This window comes from Crinia signifera, chromosome 6, assembly GCF_055691185.1.
Source record: "Crinia signifera chromosome 6, ASM5569118v1, whole genome shotgun sequence".
Taxonomy (NCBI): Eukaryota; Metazoa; Chordata; class Amphibia; order Anura; family Myobatrachidae; genus Crinia; species Crinia signifera.
The window spans coordinates 88,746,579-88,763,152 of NC_139222.1; the positions used below are offsets into that span (position 1 = coordinate 88,746,579).

Sequence of the window (16,574 nt, forward strand, 5' to 3'; positions counted from 1 at the left end):
AAAACATCTTCCCCACAAAACCTTACCTTCCAGTTTGCCAGCTTCTGAGACTCTATAACTTTGATCACAGCTCCCATTAAGATGCCTGGAAATGAGAGAACACCACTTTAGAAATGAACACAGCAACTACAACTAAATACCAACAATAAATGAAAAAAGAATGTGAAAAAAAAATCCCCAAACCTGACAACTTTTTATTAATGGCATTTTAAGAATAACAGAATAACACAAGGTGGAGTGTCTAATTAGCTGTGATAACGCAATCCATGTTCACAGGTAAATTTATCGCACCCCCCCCCCAAAAAAAGTTTTTTTTGCTAGTATGCATGAAAAGTCGTGACCTGAGATGTGTTCATCACTGACAAATGCAGGTGAAACTAGGAAAATCAGCCTGTTCCTCCCAAAATGGCAAAGTAAAGGGCGTACTAAGAATACTTTTGTGATTTCAAATGTGTTAAATTGCTGCAATATGCATTTATACAAATATTATTTTTTTAATTAATAAAAAATATTAAAGCCAGCTTTTTGGGGGGGTAAAATAATTGGGTCAATGAAAAGCACTTTCAAAAACAACCGATTACTCTCACATGAACGCCTAAAAACACCCCAATATATCTATCCCATACCTTGTACTACCATTCGTGTTATTAAGCACTTTTTTCACCCTGAAAACTGAAATCTCATTATTGGCTAATTACAAATAATGGAAAACTACAAAGTGCCTAATTAGTTATTAAGGGGTTATGAACTAAGTCTCGGCATGTGTCGACCTAGTGACCCATACCCAACCATGTGCACTGATTTCTGGGGCACCAATCAGATGCCAGTATCTCTACTGTTATGTACACTCGGCCGTCTCCAAGAACCTTATTCAGATCCTTTCGCATGGCCGTGTGCGGTCGCCCCCGGCCGATGTTTGCATTTCTGCGCATGTACATGCGGTGGGTGCGCGCATGCAACCATTTTTGTTGGTGGGGAGGGGAGGCGGGGGGCTGGCTCATAAGCATATGGGAACTCCCAGCATTTCATGTTCGTTCCCATGAGAATGGTGGGCGTTCTCATGCTAATGAGGCCGTGACGGACATGCGGATGGCGGACAGCTGACATCACCAGATGTCACCTGCCCACCCACTTCCCCCCCAATGGTACACGCATATGTAAGGTTGATCAGAGCAACATAACATATGTGTGCACCTTCCACATCTTTCGATGGTCGGCGACCATCGAAAGATGCGGGATGGTCCCAGACCAGTGGCATGTGAATGGATGTTTATGTAAAACATCCATTCACAGCCAGTGCGAATGTACGTGACTTGCGAATAGTGGGCCGGCGTACCACCATTGGCAAGGGGGGGATCTGGTTCACTCGCAATGATGCAAATTTGCATCTGAGGGAATGAACCAGAATAACCCGCCAAGTGTTAAGTGACACAGAAGTGCATGAAGGAGAGGTACATATGTCCCGACTCACACAAGGCACAGCTTTCCGAGAGTGAGGCACAATGGTAAACTGGGATGTAGATGATGTAGGTAGGCCTCAGGTGTAGGAGACATTCAGAAAACGATTTTTTACATGAAGCATGGGAATTTCTTCATATTATCAGGTTAAGCATTGCTTATCTGCGTCAGCCCACATACCTATCAGTGCACAGCACAAAGTCCTAACAATTAATCAACACAACTCTACAATCAATAGCTCAATCAATCAATAGTTTCCATGATTATTAGCAATGTTTCCATAATATTTCATTATAATCTAACACATGATGTAGATCAATACATGAAAGAGATTTACAAAAGAATGTCAGAATATGGTACAGCGCTTTATCAAACACAATATGTGAGAGAGATGCAGGCCCAGCAGTCTGCCAGTATAGGGGACTGCACTCCATTACATTCAATATGTAATGGATATCCATTTACCACACAGCATCTGACTGTCAATCACTCGGAGACTCTGATGCCACACTGCATCTGCCGTTGTAGATCTATCTGTACTGCACATACTGAACTTCAAATGTCTTGCAAGTGCATTGTGACATGAAATCAGGCCCCTTGTCATTACATACTATGTAAGAGGGATACATAACACTACAGTCTGTCTATACAATGGGCAATGATTGTCTACAATACCAAAGAGGGATGTGATGTATATGCTATGATTAAATACACATATAAATATAAAATACAAGTGATAAAATGAAGAGTGATAAACATCCAGCCAATCAGAGCTGATTGGCTGGTTGTTTATCACTCTCCATTCTATCACTTTGAAGCTTAGTGCATCTGGCCCAATAAGAGAGGCTTTGGGGCTACAATATGTGCTCAGCACTAGTATGGCTGACTGAGCCAGGACAATGCTTCTACCAGGATAGAGTATGTGATATTATAGAGCATCACTTACCTAATGACACTACAGCCACACTCTCTGGCAGGAAATGAAGTCTGTACTTGATGAGAAGATGCACCAATACAATGCAAATAGCTGGAAATGAAGAAGAGGACATATTTATCAGGTACAACAAATAACAGAACAGGTATTCCAGAAAGTCAGTGTTATCCAGACTATACTTACAAAACCATGTCTACCGGTCAACAATCAGCTGTGAAATGCGCCCACTATGACCCTTTCTGTCTGAAAGGGTCAACCCAGATCTAAAATGCCAGGGCTTCAACCCTCGAATTTACCAGGGTTTTTCCCTGGATCTACATTCCAAAGACCTGGGGGGGTCACTGGCTGTCTGAAAGGGAGCAACCTGGGTTTTTGGGATTAATAAACAGTGAAAAGCACTGATTGGCTCTTTTGGCAGGTGAAGTACCGTCAGTGACCACTAGACGAACCATAATACTCTCTTGTGTGCTAAAAGAGGTAATAACAGAAAGTGAAAGCAATTTTTGCAGGGACACTGATCGGTTTTAAACTTACTGGATATGAAGAGAGAGAGCTGTGAACAGAGTCACCGACAGGACGGCTAGGCCTAGGTAAAATGAAGGGGGCGTGGTCACCAGAGAGTGGTCAGTGGCCACGCCCCTGAGGGAAAAAATTATTTGGCAGAACAGGCGGGTGGATGGGAGGGAAAGATCAGAAACAAAGGAAGAGGACCACTGGCTGTGAAGACAGAGATTGGAGGTAGGAGCAAAATAGGGACTGGGGGTGGGGTGGAGAGTTTGTGGGCTGAAAGCTGTCACAGCTCAAAGTGAAAGTAAAAACAGTAACAGCTAAAGTGAAAGTACATTGCAGAAGCCGTCACGTACTTTTTACTAGTGTAATATATTTACTGCTGCTGGTTTATTGCATTACACAGAGAAGTCTGCCAGAAATCTAAGAGTAAGTTTCAGGAAACACAGCATTATTATATAGCTTTATGGCACATACAGTACACACAATTCGGTACTTGTGTATTTTGGCGGCGCCCATTGCATCGCATACCATAAGGCATACGATGGTATGCGATGCGACGCGATATCGCGCAATGCTGTACAATGTCATACAATTTTAAAATTGTATGACATTGTACATGGCATACAATTTTAAAATTGTATGACATTGTACAGCATTGCGCGATATCGCGTTGCATCGCATACCATCGTATGCCATACAATGCGATGCAACGCGATTAAACATTGTATAAGCACCCTAATGGGTGCTTACAATGTGAAATGCACTCCCACGCCACCCCCCCATTATAAACGTGAACCCGAAGCGTGGCGAGCGCAGCGAGCCTGCGAGGGGCGGCGGTACGCGTCCTCCGACCTTTTCATACCCCCACTATCCACGTCGGCGTGGAGTTGAGAATAGAAAGTGTGGCGAGCGCAGCGAGCCACCGAGCCCGAAGCGTGGCGAGCCCCGCGAGGGGACGCGGATACCTGTGAAGCCCGCGAAGGGACTCCGATACCTGTGAAGGTATCCGCGTCCCCTCGCCACGCTTCGGGCTCGGAGGCTCGCTGCGCTCGCCACACTTTCTATACTCAACTCCACGCCGACGTGGATAGTGGGGGTATGAAAAGGTCGGAGGACGCGTACCGCCGCCGCTCACCACGCTTCAGGTTCACGTTCATAGTGGGGGGGTGGCGTGGGGGTGCATTTCACATTGTAAGCACCCATTAGGGTGCTTAAAAGCACCCTTTATGGTGCTTATACGATCTTTCATCGCATAGGGGGCAAAAATCACGTCGCATCGCATGCGATTCATTGCATGCCATGCGATGCGACGCGATATAAACATCGCACGATGCACATCGGGGGCGCCGCTATAATACACAAGTACCCACAATTTCAATTTAGACACGTTTTCGATTTAATTTTGCTTCTAGAAGCAAAATTTAATCAAAATCGAAAAGTGTTAACTGCCTCTGATCTACATTCGATTCCGATGCGCGGCCCAGCGACACCAGGATCGAAAGCAGAAATAGGCTTGCCTGGCAAGTCTATTTCTGCTTCGATCTGGAAGATTGAAGGCAGTTCCAAGCTGTTCTAAAATATCGTGCGGGGGAAAGAGTAAACCAGAAAAAAACCCTATGTCTCTACAAGGCTTGATACATCTATCACTGATTAACATCATCATAACTTTTCCCAGAAAATAGACAAATATGCACCTATATTGATGTGATTCTACCATGTAGGAAGGAAGTGATGTTTTAATGTGTAGGTATGCCTACAAACAGGTGCAGACAGGAACACAGGCACGTACACACATGAGAAAGTCGTATTACTTATAGATTGTCAAAAAAAAACAATTCGTAAAAATACATTTATTGGCGGACTTCTGCAAATTTACTGCTGTCTCAGGGGTATTCTTTATTGTTCAATATTTATTAGGTTTTGTGAGCCTATTTTAACTTTTATTCAAGCCCAAGAATGTCACGAGGGTAGATGAGAGCTTAAGTATGAAATAACAATAAAGGCTGTTTGTTACACAAGGACAAAAGTGTAATTTCCGGCTATAAGCACAAATGGGAGTATGAGATGTGTAAGTTATCCTTGCCTTGACCATATGAAAACATTTATTACATCACATGAGAAGTCACTCCCTGATTCTAGTCACAAAGGTCTCTGTTCCGCTCATTGCTTTGTGCAGACTGATAATCACAGCTATTTAATGTGAGGGGACATGACGGCTCCTTAGTTACACAGAAACACATGATTTCAAAGCCACTATTGTTCCGCACAACTGACTTATGACTGCAATCAATGTGATCAAGTGAGCAGGGCAGTCATGTGAGGGGTCGGACCACTCTTACCCTCACATATGTATTCCAGTCCATAACACACAATCCTACATACTTTCTAATCCATGTCCCCTCATAGCAAAGCTCCACCACAGGTGCAAACACATCACATGATAATGGAGACATTATAAGCTCACAGCTATTATGTTATTACGCCACTCTTCAGGCCCCCATACACTAGGGCGACTTGTCCTTAGGACAAGTCGCCCCCGACTTCCCCCTGAGCTTCCCCGGCTGCTCCCCGGGGGAGCTTGATTAGATTGGCACTTGATGTGCCATTTTTTACATGTGATAAATCGTCTCGATTTATCACATGTAAAAAACCCGGGGAGCAGGGGGGGGGGGGCTAAGAGGTGAGAGCTGGTGGGAGCAGGGGGGCTGGGGACGCTGCGGGGGACACATCTGTGTCCCCCGCTGCTGGGGACGCTGCGGGGGACAGCGTCTGTGCGGCGAGAAGGTAGAGGGAGCAGGGGGGGCTGGAGACGCTGCGGGGGACACGTCTGTGTCCCCCGCTGCTGGGGACACGTCTGTGTCCCCCGCTGCTGGGGACAGCGTCTGTGCGGCGAGAAGGTAGAGGGAGAAGGGGGGGCTGGAGACGCTGCGGGGGACACAGGCTGCATAGAGCCGGGCAGGGGGAGCCGGCCCGGGAGCTGTCAGTAATGAATAAAAAAAAAAGCCCATACAATGAATGGGCAGCCTGTGATTGGCTGCTGAGCGCTCTCTCAGCCAATTGCTGACTGGCTGAGAGAGCGCTCAGCCAATCACAGGCCGCCCATTCATTGTATGGGCTTTTTTTTTATTCATTACTGACAGCTCCCGGCCGGCTCCCCCTGCCCGGCTCTATGCAGCCTGTGTCCCCCGCAGCGTCTCCAGCCCCCCCTGCTCCCTCTACCTTCTCGCCGCACAGACGCTGTCCCCAGCAGCGGGGGACACAGACGTGTCCCCCGCAGCGTCCCCAGCCCCCCCTGCTCCCTCCACCGCCCCACTAGGTCCCAAGTCGGGTGGTCGGACGTGCAGCAGGTCCGACCACCCGACGCAGATCCGATGCGCACGGGACCGCGCATCGGATCTGAGGGGACATCAAAACTAGCCGATTTTGGTCCGATTTCGGCCAGATCCGACTGATCTGGCTGAAATCTGACCAAAATCGGCTAGTGTATGGGGGCCAGCTCCATCCTGCTGACCAGGGACCATCAATCTCCTTACATAGCCAGAATAGCAGCTGAATCTGTCTCCTCCCTCTCATTTAAACATTGGAACCATTCATTTTATTATACGGAAAACCAGCTCTTTTGTACATGTGATGTCAAATGGGGCACGATTAGGTAAAATGTGACATTTGATTTGTGCGGTCACCGTGGGATTGTTATGATGAGATGTGTAGCAGCAGATTTCTTTGAAGTCAGGGTTTAGGACGGTCACAAAAGAAAAAGATTAGCATCACTTGGGCCCACCCTAATCTTGGCCATTAGGTGTGCCCCAATTGAGGATAATCTTTTTGTTTTGTGTACATAATACAATAACCATCTAGCATTAGAAAATGGAAAGCAACACAGAACTAAAGGTGCCCACACACTAGAAAGATCTGCGATCATAAGATGTGCGCATAAATTAGCCTTCAAATCTTTTGTCCAATCTGGACCAAAGATTTCAGGCAAGCGCACATCTTTACCAAAGATTTTTCTTAAGATCCCGTGTGCGTTCCTATGGATCTTTTGTTAAATCTTCTGATCTTTTGTGCAGCACATAAGATCAGAAGATTTAGCAAAAGATCCACGGGAGCGAGCATCGGCCGATTTTCGACCGATCATCGGTAAATATCGGCCGATATATCGAAAATTGGGCCAAAAATCGTTCTAGTGTGTGGGCACCTTAAAAGTACAACTGAATTATCTACATAAATGCATGGTGAGCCAAGAGGGAATCTACTGTATGTATACAACAGTGTCATTGTACTAGTTCGGAGATCACTGTGCACCTTCTGTAGGGAATGGTTAGAATGTAACATGTCGCCACGGATGTATTAAGTCAGTGGGTGCGGTTATGACATCTAGTTTGTGTCATTGGTATATGGTTATTAGGTTGACACAATTAAGGTTGACATGCATTGGATCGACCCCTGAAGGTCGAGACATGAAAAAGGTTGACATGGTTAAAAGCATTAGGGGAAAAAGAAGGGAAGGTAGACAGTCAAAAGGTTAACATGAGTTCTTTTTTGAGCCGACATGTGTCGATAGGCGGTATTTCCTGCCCTATCATTCACTAGGGCACAGAGTGAGAATATAATAGTGTGCTGAGCAAGGCACTGTTCTCAAAGCATGGCGAGTGCAGCGAGCCATTCGAGGGTACGCCGCGCACTTTTTTGGTCTCCTTGTTGACTGTGTCGATAATCGGGACAAAGACAAAAATGAAAAACTCATGTCGACATTTTGATTAACGACATTATGCTTGTGTCGACCTTAGATATGATGACCTACACCCTGTCGACCTTCATTGGTCGACAGGGCTTGAAGTGGTCAACCCATTCTGTGTGGCCAGAATGCAGTCACTGTCCCTCGCGTTGCGTTGCAGTTGTGAGGGATTAAGCAGTTGCTGAGCATATTGCAATAGATTTGGTGGACATACACTATTGGGTGGCTGCTACGCTTGCGAAGGCTCTCCCTTCTGTCCCTGAAAAGGATCGCCGCTGCTTCAGTATTGCGACCACATCAGAATCAGGTGTAAAAAGTGCTACATCTGCAACCACATCTGAAACAGCTCTATATGTTCTTTCAAATTACCTCTAAACAATGCAATAAAAGAGAGTGGAGTGAAGTAACAGGGTTATTAACTATGATTTTGCAGGAAGTGAAGATGTGTACCATACACTGTTCATGTGATACATTAATCACATGACATTCCAGTGACAGTTAAACACATTGAGAGCCAGTTTCATACAGGGTCTGTCTGGAAAGTAATGAAACGAAATCCGGGAGAAATTATTTATTGAACTTTCAGATACATAGGGTTAATAATCTTCAAAGTATGACCCTTGAGCAGCAATACACCATTGCCAGCATGTCTGCCAAGCTTGGTACGCCTTCTGGAAGGCATTAACTGGAACGTCCTTGAGTACCCTCGTCGCGCCCGCATCCACTTTGTCTACAGTCTGTAAATGGTGTACTTTCAGGCTGCATTTATCCAGGGGAACAAAAAGTAGTCGGCCAGGGCCAGATCTGGAATGTAGGATGGTTGAGGCAGCGTTGTCATGTTGTGCTTGGCCAAAAGCTCCCTTACTTGCAGCAATGTGTGACTTGGCACATTGTCTCGTCGGAGGAACCAGGTAGTTGCAATTTCCTTGTGGAAGTGATTGAGCACTCCTGTGTAAAAGGACGGTAGATAGAAATTCCTTGTGGACCCCACCCTACGAGTCAAAAAACAATGAGCATGGATTTGGTCTATGATTTGCTCATTTGGCCCTTTTTCGAGTGAGAAGACGATGGTGTGTGTGAGCCACTCAGTGCCTTGCCTTTTGGTCTCTGGACCATACTCAAAGATTCAAGTTTCGTCACCTGTTATCACTCTGTCTAAAAAATTAGGATCACTTTGCACATGCTCCAAAAGTTTGCGGTAAATCGCCACACGGTTGTCTTTTTGATCATGAGTCAAAACCTTGGGAACCTATCGGACACACACCTTTAACATCGCTAATTAATTTGTCTTGATCTCTCGCACAGTAGTTTTTGGAAGTCCCAACCTTTATGATACCACTCAAACGACAGTCAATGTTCAAAACATTGCGCACTTTGTCCACATTTTGTCATTTCGGCTTGTTGAAGGCCATCCAGAGCGTGGTATTTAAACCAGCAGCAAACTTGCGCATTAAACAAGGATTCCTTCCTGAAGGCCTTTTGGAGCATGGCAAGTGTCTAGATACCCAATTGTCTGAGTTTAACACGAAACTTTATAGCATATCGTTGCTCGATGGTGTGCTCCATCTCGAACCTCGACCAAGGTAAAAAAGGACACTTTGTTTACAGCTTGATCCATAACCTGTAAAGGTTTACCGGCAACTGTCGCTGACGGAAATGTGTAGCTAAAACACCCCTCCACCCATTCTACCCTACAGCACCGCCATGCGCCTGCCCTGCATGGCGTAAAAAATTACTTTCTGAAGAGACCTTGTATATGTTGTACTATTATTTAAGTGACGATGCACATACACAAACATTGTTGTATTTTGTGTAGCAAACTGCTTCTTACGTATACAGATTTGTCCCTTTCTGAGTATTTTTGCCGCAATGCATATGCGTCTCCCAATCCATTCACTATGCATGGGACCGCAGCCTCCCGCGACATAGCATTACCAAGTTTACTATAAGAAGACGCATCTAATGTGGGCTGCAGCAAAACATAACTAATACAGAAAAATACACTGCAAGGTAGTCACTAGGCCCTACTGTATGTGTTACCTGCAGGTGGTGTCAATTAAAAGAAAACAATTAGCATGTCTTCAGTTTAATTTAGCACAAAAACTACTTTTCGGTGCATTTTTGATCTCTTGGTGCCTCCAGGTCATAAATGACCAGCAAATAACTGTATACCTGTATATATATGAAGATCACTGCACTTACCTAGGACCAAAAGACTAAAGAAGATGGACATGCCGCTGGATTGTTCCTCCTGTTGTGCCTGCACTCCAGTCTGGACCGGTATGAGGGGCTTGGCTGGTGTAGGCAGCACCAGCTTTGTAGTAATTGCCAGGGTGGTAAGCAGGGTGCTGTTGAAGTCTCCATGGCTGTCATTGTGGATCCTATAGAACAGATCATAAGATCATCTATATGAAAGAATTATCTTCCTAACTAATGCCAACAAAAACTCCCTGTCACACAGACACGAGTCTTCACCTCTTCTAAAGCATTATAGATCTGTGCAATGTTATTATTATTAATCTTCACAAACAGCAGAGGATCCCATTGCTATAGGACACCTCCATTATGTGTAGGATACCCTACTACTATAGATTTAACCTTCATGCACAGTCAACCTACTACTAAATGCAGGCAGCATTACTACACAGTGTAACCCCCATGAATATATAAAGGCATAATTCATGTAGTAATTGACATTACTACAGTATATGTAGGCATCCTTCAAGAACACAGATAATCCAACTATTAACTACACATATCCTTCATACTGTACACCCAATATATTCTACTTTTAGATACATACACCCAGAAGACCTCTCTATTTTATATCAGTGGCCGACAACCTGAACTTGTCAAAGTAGCTACCAGCTGCAGTTGACAAATTCCACATAACTTGAGTTACAGTGATCACAAATTCACGCTATAGCGCGTATTTTACCCCAAATTGTTGTGCGGGGACTCAATTTTACAAATTGAGTGTGTCCCCGGGTCACGCTTTGCTGCAGCCAATACTGTGGAGTGGTCTGCAGCTGGGAGCAGGTGAGGAGCAGTGGTGGCCGGGAGCAGGAGAGCAGTGGTAGTTAGCAGCCAGGACGTGTGCAGTGCAGTGGCGGCCAGGGACCAGGAGAGGAGAAGAGCTAGGCGGCCTAAAAAGACCTGCCTCCTCTCCCCACCATCTCCTCTACCGCCTCTCACCTCACCTCCTGCCAACTTGCCTCTAGTCTTCCTCTTGCCTTAGCCTCATCTAAATGGGAAAGGGGAGAGCCCTTTCCCACTCAACCTTCCCCGTCTCACCTCTCACCAATCTTTCCCTCACCCTGGGCCAAATGTAATAGGGTGAGAGTTTCAGAAAGTGAGAGATTTTGGGACAGTTTTCGCCTTTTTTTAAAGCAGCAATCAATTACACTGCAAAACCAGGTTGATTTTGCCATGTAATTTATTGCTGCTTTAAAAAACATGGGAAAACTCTCCCAAAATCTCTCACTTTCTGAAACTCTCACCCTATTACATTTGGCCCCCTGTGTCTTTCCTCTTTATTTGCTCTCTTTTCATTCCCTTTTTGCTCTCCCCTGCTCTCACTCTCACCCCATCTCTGTCACCCTCTATCTGCCTGGCAGTCTCTCCTCTTTTTCTATCACGCTCTGCCATTGACATCTCTACTCTCCTCCCCCTACCCTTACTTTCTTTCAACCCTCTCTCACCTCTCTCTTTATCTCTCTATGCCCCTAGTCTCTTTTTTCTGTCTTCTCCGCACCTCTTTCCCATTCCGAGTCTTCCTCTCCCCGCCCTCTACTTGGTGATGTCTCTCTTGCTCTCTCCCTGACACCCTCTCTCTCTCTCCATCTCTTACCCCTTTACATACCTGACACTCTTGCTATCTTACTTTCTCTCTCTCTTTGTCCTCTTAATGTATAATTGCTATCACCTGTGGTGAAACACCTTTCTTATACCCCTTTCACAACAGCCTAAATTCTCAGGTTAGCCCCAGGAACAACCCGCAGCAAGCGCTGGTGTGAAAGGTTCCCGGGCCAAATTCCCATGAAAATTTGCAGGGATTTCAAACCTGCTAGCTAGCAGAGTTCCTCCCAGGACCAGCCCGAGACACAGGCCAGTATGAAAGGTACTTACCAATCTTACCGGCTTGCTGACGCTTCCTTAAAGGCTGCAGCGTCCGGTGGTGGGCAGCAGGGTCCAGGCAGCGGCGTCTAGGCCATGGGGATCCGGGCAGTGGCGACTGGTAGCTTGTAGCGCTATTTGATGGGAGCCAGACTGAGAAGCGCTACAAACTCCCAACTGCCTGGACATAGGTGGTGGTGGTGTGGGGGGGGGGGGGGGTGTTCTCTCCCCCCTCGCATCAGAAAATGCAGGGACAAGGCATTGCAGGAACTACGGGCCAACCCGGGAATGACCCCGCTTGATCCCTGGACAGTATTCCCAGGTAAGTCACTGCATTTTCTGGTGTGAAAGGGGTATTATTAGTAAACCTGTTCAAAACAGGTGATGGCAATCATATCTTAAGAGGAATGTTCAGAAGCAGAGTAGTTTGTCTCTCCTGGCATGGGTCATGTTGGGAGGTATGCTAACCTGGAACATTTCACTGTTTATACTCTGTGTCACATCTTTAAGGAGCCAGGGGAGCACACGATGCCCAATTACTGATGATGAGAACCTGTATCCATGACTTCCTGTATGATCTATTTGCCAGCAGGTGACAGGTGTATACCATTATCCCTGTAATGAATAACCCGACTGATACACAACCGCTGGGGGTAAACATTACCTGCACTGTCCCACTCCCACCCCCATTACACTGCCCCCCACATGCAGTCAAATCAATCTTCCCGTTCACCCGGTAAAAAATATAAAAACCCACTTACTCAACCTCCGCCATCTTGGTACACCTTTATGAAGTTCTAGGAACCATAGAGTAGAGTGACTGAGCAGCAGAGCGTCTCTTTGGCTGCGACGTCATTTAGGTAAAACAGTGGCTATCAGTAACAATAGAGTCGGAAGCCGGCTAACGATGAGTCCAGCTGTGGGCGGAAGTGTAGCGGTGCCAGTCTGTGCTGTGCGGAAATTAGAGATGGGCAAAACGGATCTTTTCGCGGACCCGGGTCGACCTGGGTCGGTCGGTGAAAAGATCTAGATCCTTTGGGCGGCTCTGCGGCTCAGTTTGTGTAAAAAAGACAGTTATTTATGGTTTGAGTTAGTGTACCATACCTCCCAACATGACCCTTTCCAGGAGGGACACAATGCTCTGTTTTTGGACTTCCTTCTTAATGTTTGATTGTTATTACCTGTGTGGAAACACCTTTCTTATCCATTTACCTGTTTAGAACAGGTAATAGCAATCATTTGTTAAGAGGGAAGTCCAGAAACAGAGCAAAGTCGTAGGTCAGAGATGGGGAACCTTTGGCCCTCCAGCTGTTGTTGGACTACACATCCCAGCATGCCCTGCTACAATTTGCTATTTGGCCATGATAACACTGTTGCAGGGAATGCTGGGATGTGTAGTCCAACAACAGCTGGGGCCAAAGGTTCTCTAACCCTGACCTAGGTGGTGCACTTAACATAGATAGTCGTTTGGTCGACTGATCTAGGTCGACATTAGGTCAACAACACTAGATCGACATGCTGAAAGGTCGACGTGGACCAAGATCGACATGGTTATAGGTCAACATGAGGAAGGTCGACAGGTCATAAGGTCGACATGGGGATTTTCACTGTTTTTTGAGCCGACATGTGCCGACAGGCGGTATTTCATGCCCTACCTTCCACTAGGGCATGGAGTGAGATTATAATAGTGTGGCGAGCGAAGTGAGACACTGTGCCCAAAGCATTGCGAGCAATGCGAGGGTCCGATTCTCACTTCCAACTGTGTCCATGTCAACTGTGTTGACATTCGGGTCAAAAAACAGCGAAAACCCCATGTCGACCTTATGACCTTCCTCATGTCATCCTAACGTCCATGTCTACCTTTTCCCATGTCAACCTTTTCCCATGTCGACCTTTCTGCATGTCGACCTAGTGACTGTCTGACCAACGCTTGTCTGACGAACAATCCAGTTCCCAGGACCTGGGTAGAAGTCCCGTGTAAAGGGACACGGCGTGTCCCATTTACACTGCCGCTGACAGGGGTCTGACCCGCTGAAGACCCGGGGTTTTGCAGCGGTGTAAAAGGGGTATTAATTTGCTCGTTGCCAAGGGAGACTAAATTTGCTCATTGCTGAGCCCCCCCTCCCCCCCCCCAAATGAAAGTTAAAAGAAGGCCCCCTCCCCCTCCAAATTAAAGTTAAATGTACTACACAGCCCAGCAAACAGAGATCTAGTAAAAAAAAAAAAACACATGTGCACTGCCTAATTTATGTCTGTGTGTCTGTGTGTTCATACTTCTACTACACACCTTTCTGTGATACTACTGGTGAACTCAGGTGAAGCAATCTTGAAATGCCTGCCAGTGCCAATGCCTCTGCTCTGCTCTGCTGTTGATGTGTAGTCACCAGACCTCCCTCAGGGCTTCCAGATTCAGAAGAATCTAGATCTGCACGTGACACAGCAGCAGCAGCAGCAGCACAAGCAGCCAATTAGAAGAAAATATCTCAGCTGCCAAAGGGGGCAGTGCTGAGCTCAAGCAATGCAATGTGCATTGTATTGTATGTAATGCTAAGCGAAACGGATCCGGATCACCATTTTGGGATCGGCGGCTCGCTCGTTCTTTTGATGGATCCGTTCAAAAGAACCGGATCGTTCGCGAACGACACATCTCTAGCGGAAATGGTGCAGTGTGCTGCTGTGGGTACTGGCTACGTACTGCGGACATTGAGGCTACAATACATAGATATAGGGAAACGGTGTGAGCAGTGCACAACATTTTTTTTATAATGCGTACATACCCATAGTCATGGTGCTACGTGTGTGAGTGTCAATGTAACGATGGGGTTTGTGCATGGAGCCTTATATCTGTGCGTTATTACTTCGTGTTATTTCATATTACCGCATACTTGCCTACCCTCCTGCATTCTGCAGGAGACTCCCTGAAATAGCAGCAATCTCCCTCTCTCCCTCATTAGTCTAGCAATCTCCCTCATTTCACCTAGCCCACATTACACTGTTAAATTTTTGGAGTAAAACCGGAATTAGAGACAGATATTTACATTGAATCATCAGCACCATTTCCCAGAAGCTCTTAATAACTGCTTTGGGGCTCATCTACATTTGGATATAAGTTATTTTTAAAGATTCCTCTCAGATGTAGCAGTACACACACACACGCTTCTAGGTGCCACGTTCACAATCTCTTTTCACAATCTCTCCTTATATAGAACTAGACACTCCCTTTGGGTGGAGCCTGACACGCCCCCTCAATGGAGCGCTGTGCAAAATTCTCCTGCCAACTATAATCTCCCTCAAATTAGTTTTCAAAAGTAGGCAAGTATGTATTACCGATCTGACTACTCAAGGGGTCCGTCTTTCCCATCGACAGGACAATGGGGCAGATGTATTAAGCCTTAACAAGAGATAAATGCAAGTGTGATAATGAGAGATAAACGTCCAGCCAATCAGCTCCTTACTGACTTTTTTCAAACACAGCCTGTAACATGGCAGTTAGGATGTGATTGGCTGGACGTTTAACTCTCTTTATCACCCTTGCATTTATCTCTTGTTAAGGCATCTGCCCCATTGTTCCCAATTTCAGGACAGTTAGCAGGTGTACACCTTCAATGCAGATCCTAACATTTATAAATGTGGTATAGAAGGGATGTTTTTAGAGGTAGGTAAAGGAGCAGCTGCCGTAACTTGTTTTAGAATTGCCAGACATACTCCCCAGGCATGTGCCATACCCCAACATGCTATTGCCAGTCACTACTGGCCCGTCTCATCTTCTAGCATACTCTCTGGCCGACCCTTGTTGGATGCATTATGGAGAGGCTCAGATGGGGGAACTTGGTCCCATAAATGGTATCCAGACTCATGATAGATTAACTCTAGGTCAACCATTATTGGTTGACAGGGTCGAAAGGTTGCCATGGAAATGGTCCATTTCGCCATAAACACAAAAGAAACATGAAAAACTCATGTCGACCTTTTGGCTATCAACCTGTTGACCTTTGCACCCTGTCGACCATATGACTGTAGACCTAGACATTTTAGATCTAATATACCATAACCTGCATAATCCATGAATGTGTTGCTGAAAGCACTAATTCCTCGTTGAGTGGAAAGGCTTTGTTTGTGAAGAGTTCTTTTGGGTGATGCACTCAGATCTCCATACACCAAGGTCCTGTCAGAAAGTTTCACAAGGAATATTGTGGGTTGGTCTGTTTTCAGTTTACAACTAGTGACTGCTCCGTGGAGTTGTCATGCACTTGCCTTTCATACTATATTCAGGTTCCAAGTCTCCTTGAGCGTGTGCTTCCCATTCCCTGCTCAATTTCTACTTGCATTACAAGAACACCATGTACCAATGGGGACAAATTAAAATCTTAATCAGACTAATTAAAGATTCCAGTTTGGACCAAGCTATTACACACTACTAGAGTCTAACAAGCAACTCATTGTATTCTGCAAATGTTCTCAATGTACCTTTCAATTGCATGACCTCTTGTTTATGGAACTGTTCTGCTGACCTTATCTGACAACTTGGGCGAGATTTAATGGGAAAAAAATATGGGGGACAACCCCCCGTCCCCCACATTTTGGAACCAGGACCGGGCTCCAACAGCCCGTGGTGTCATGCCACAGTTGGGGGACACTTTTTACATAAGGTCCCCCGGCCGTATCATGCTCACCGTGACTGGTCAGCCCTGGAAGAGGTACCTGGGGGAGTGGGGACCCCCCCAATAAAAGGCCTGTGGTGGATGCCGGCCTGATACGGTAAAATCACACAAAAAACATTGCTTTTTACAGGTGAACTACAAGTCCCAGCAGGCCTCC

General features: G+C 46.0%; 1 protein-coding gene across 5 annotated transcripts in view; it reads right to left on the reverse strand.

Annotated features, from left to right (window-relative positions):
• SLC9A8 (solute carrier family 9 member A8) overlaps window positions 1–14,903 on the reverse strand; it is a 52,564-nt gene extending 37,661 nt beyond the window's left edge. Inside the window, exons 1-4 of one of the 5 annotated variants that reach the window (XM_083146409.1) lie at window positions 14,795–14,903; window positions 9,843–10,021; window positions 2,405–2,485; window positions 27–85 (exon numbers count right to left, since the gene is read on the reverse strand). In XM_083146409.1, the coding sequence (XP_083002535.1) occupies window positions 27–85; window positions 2,405–2,485; window positions 9,843–10,021; window positions 14,795–14,796 (321 nt within the window). In that variant the 5' untranslated portion in view covers window positions 14,797–14,903. Of the gene's footprint in view, window positions 1–26; window positions 86–2,404; window positions 2,486–9,842; window positions 10,022–11,768; window positions 11,785–12,224; window positions 12,425–12,517; window positions 12,709–14,043; window positions 14,312–14,794 lie in introns of those variants that run through there. The other 4 variants (XM_083146411.1, XM_083146408.1, XM_083146410.1 and 1 more) reach the window with 4 other exon arrangements.
• Between the last annotated feature and the right edge of the window lie 1,671 nt (window positions 14,904–16,574).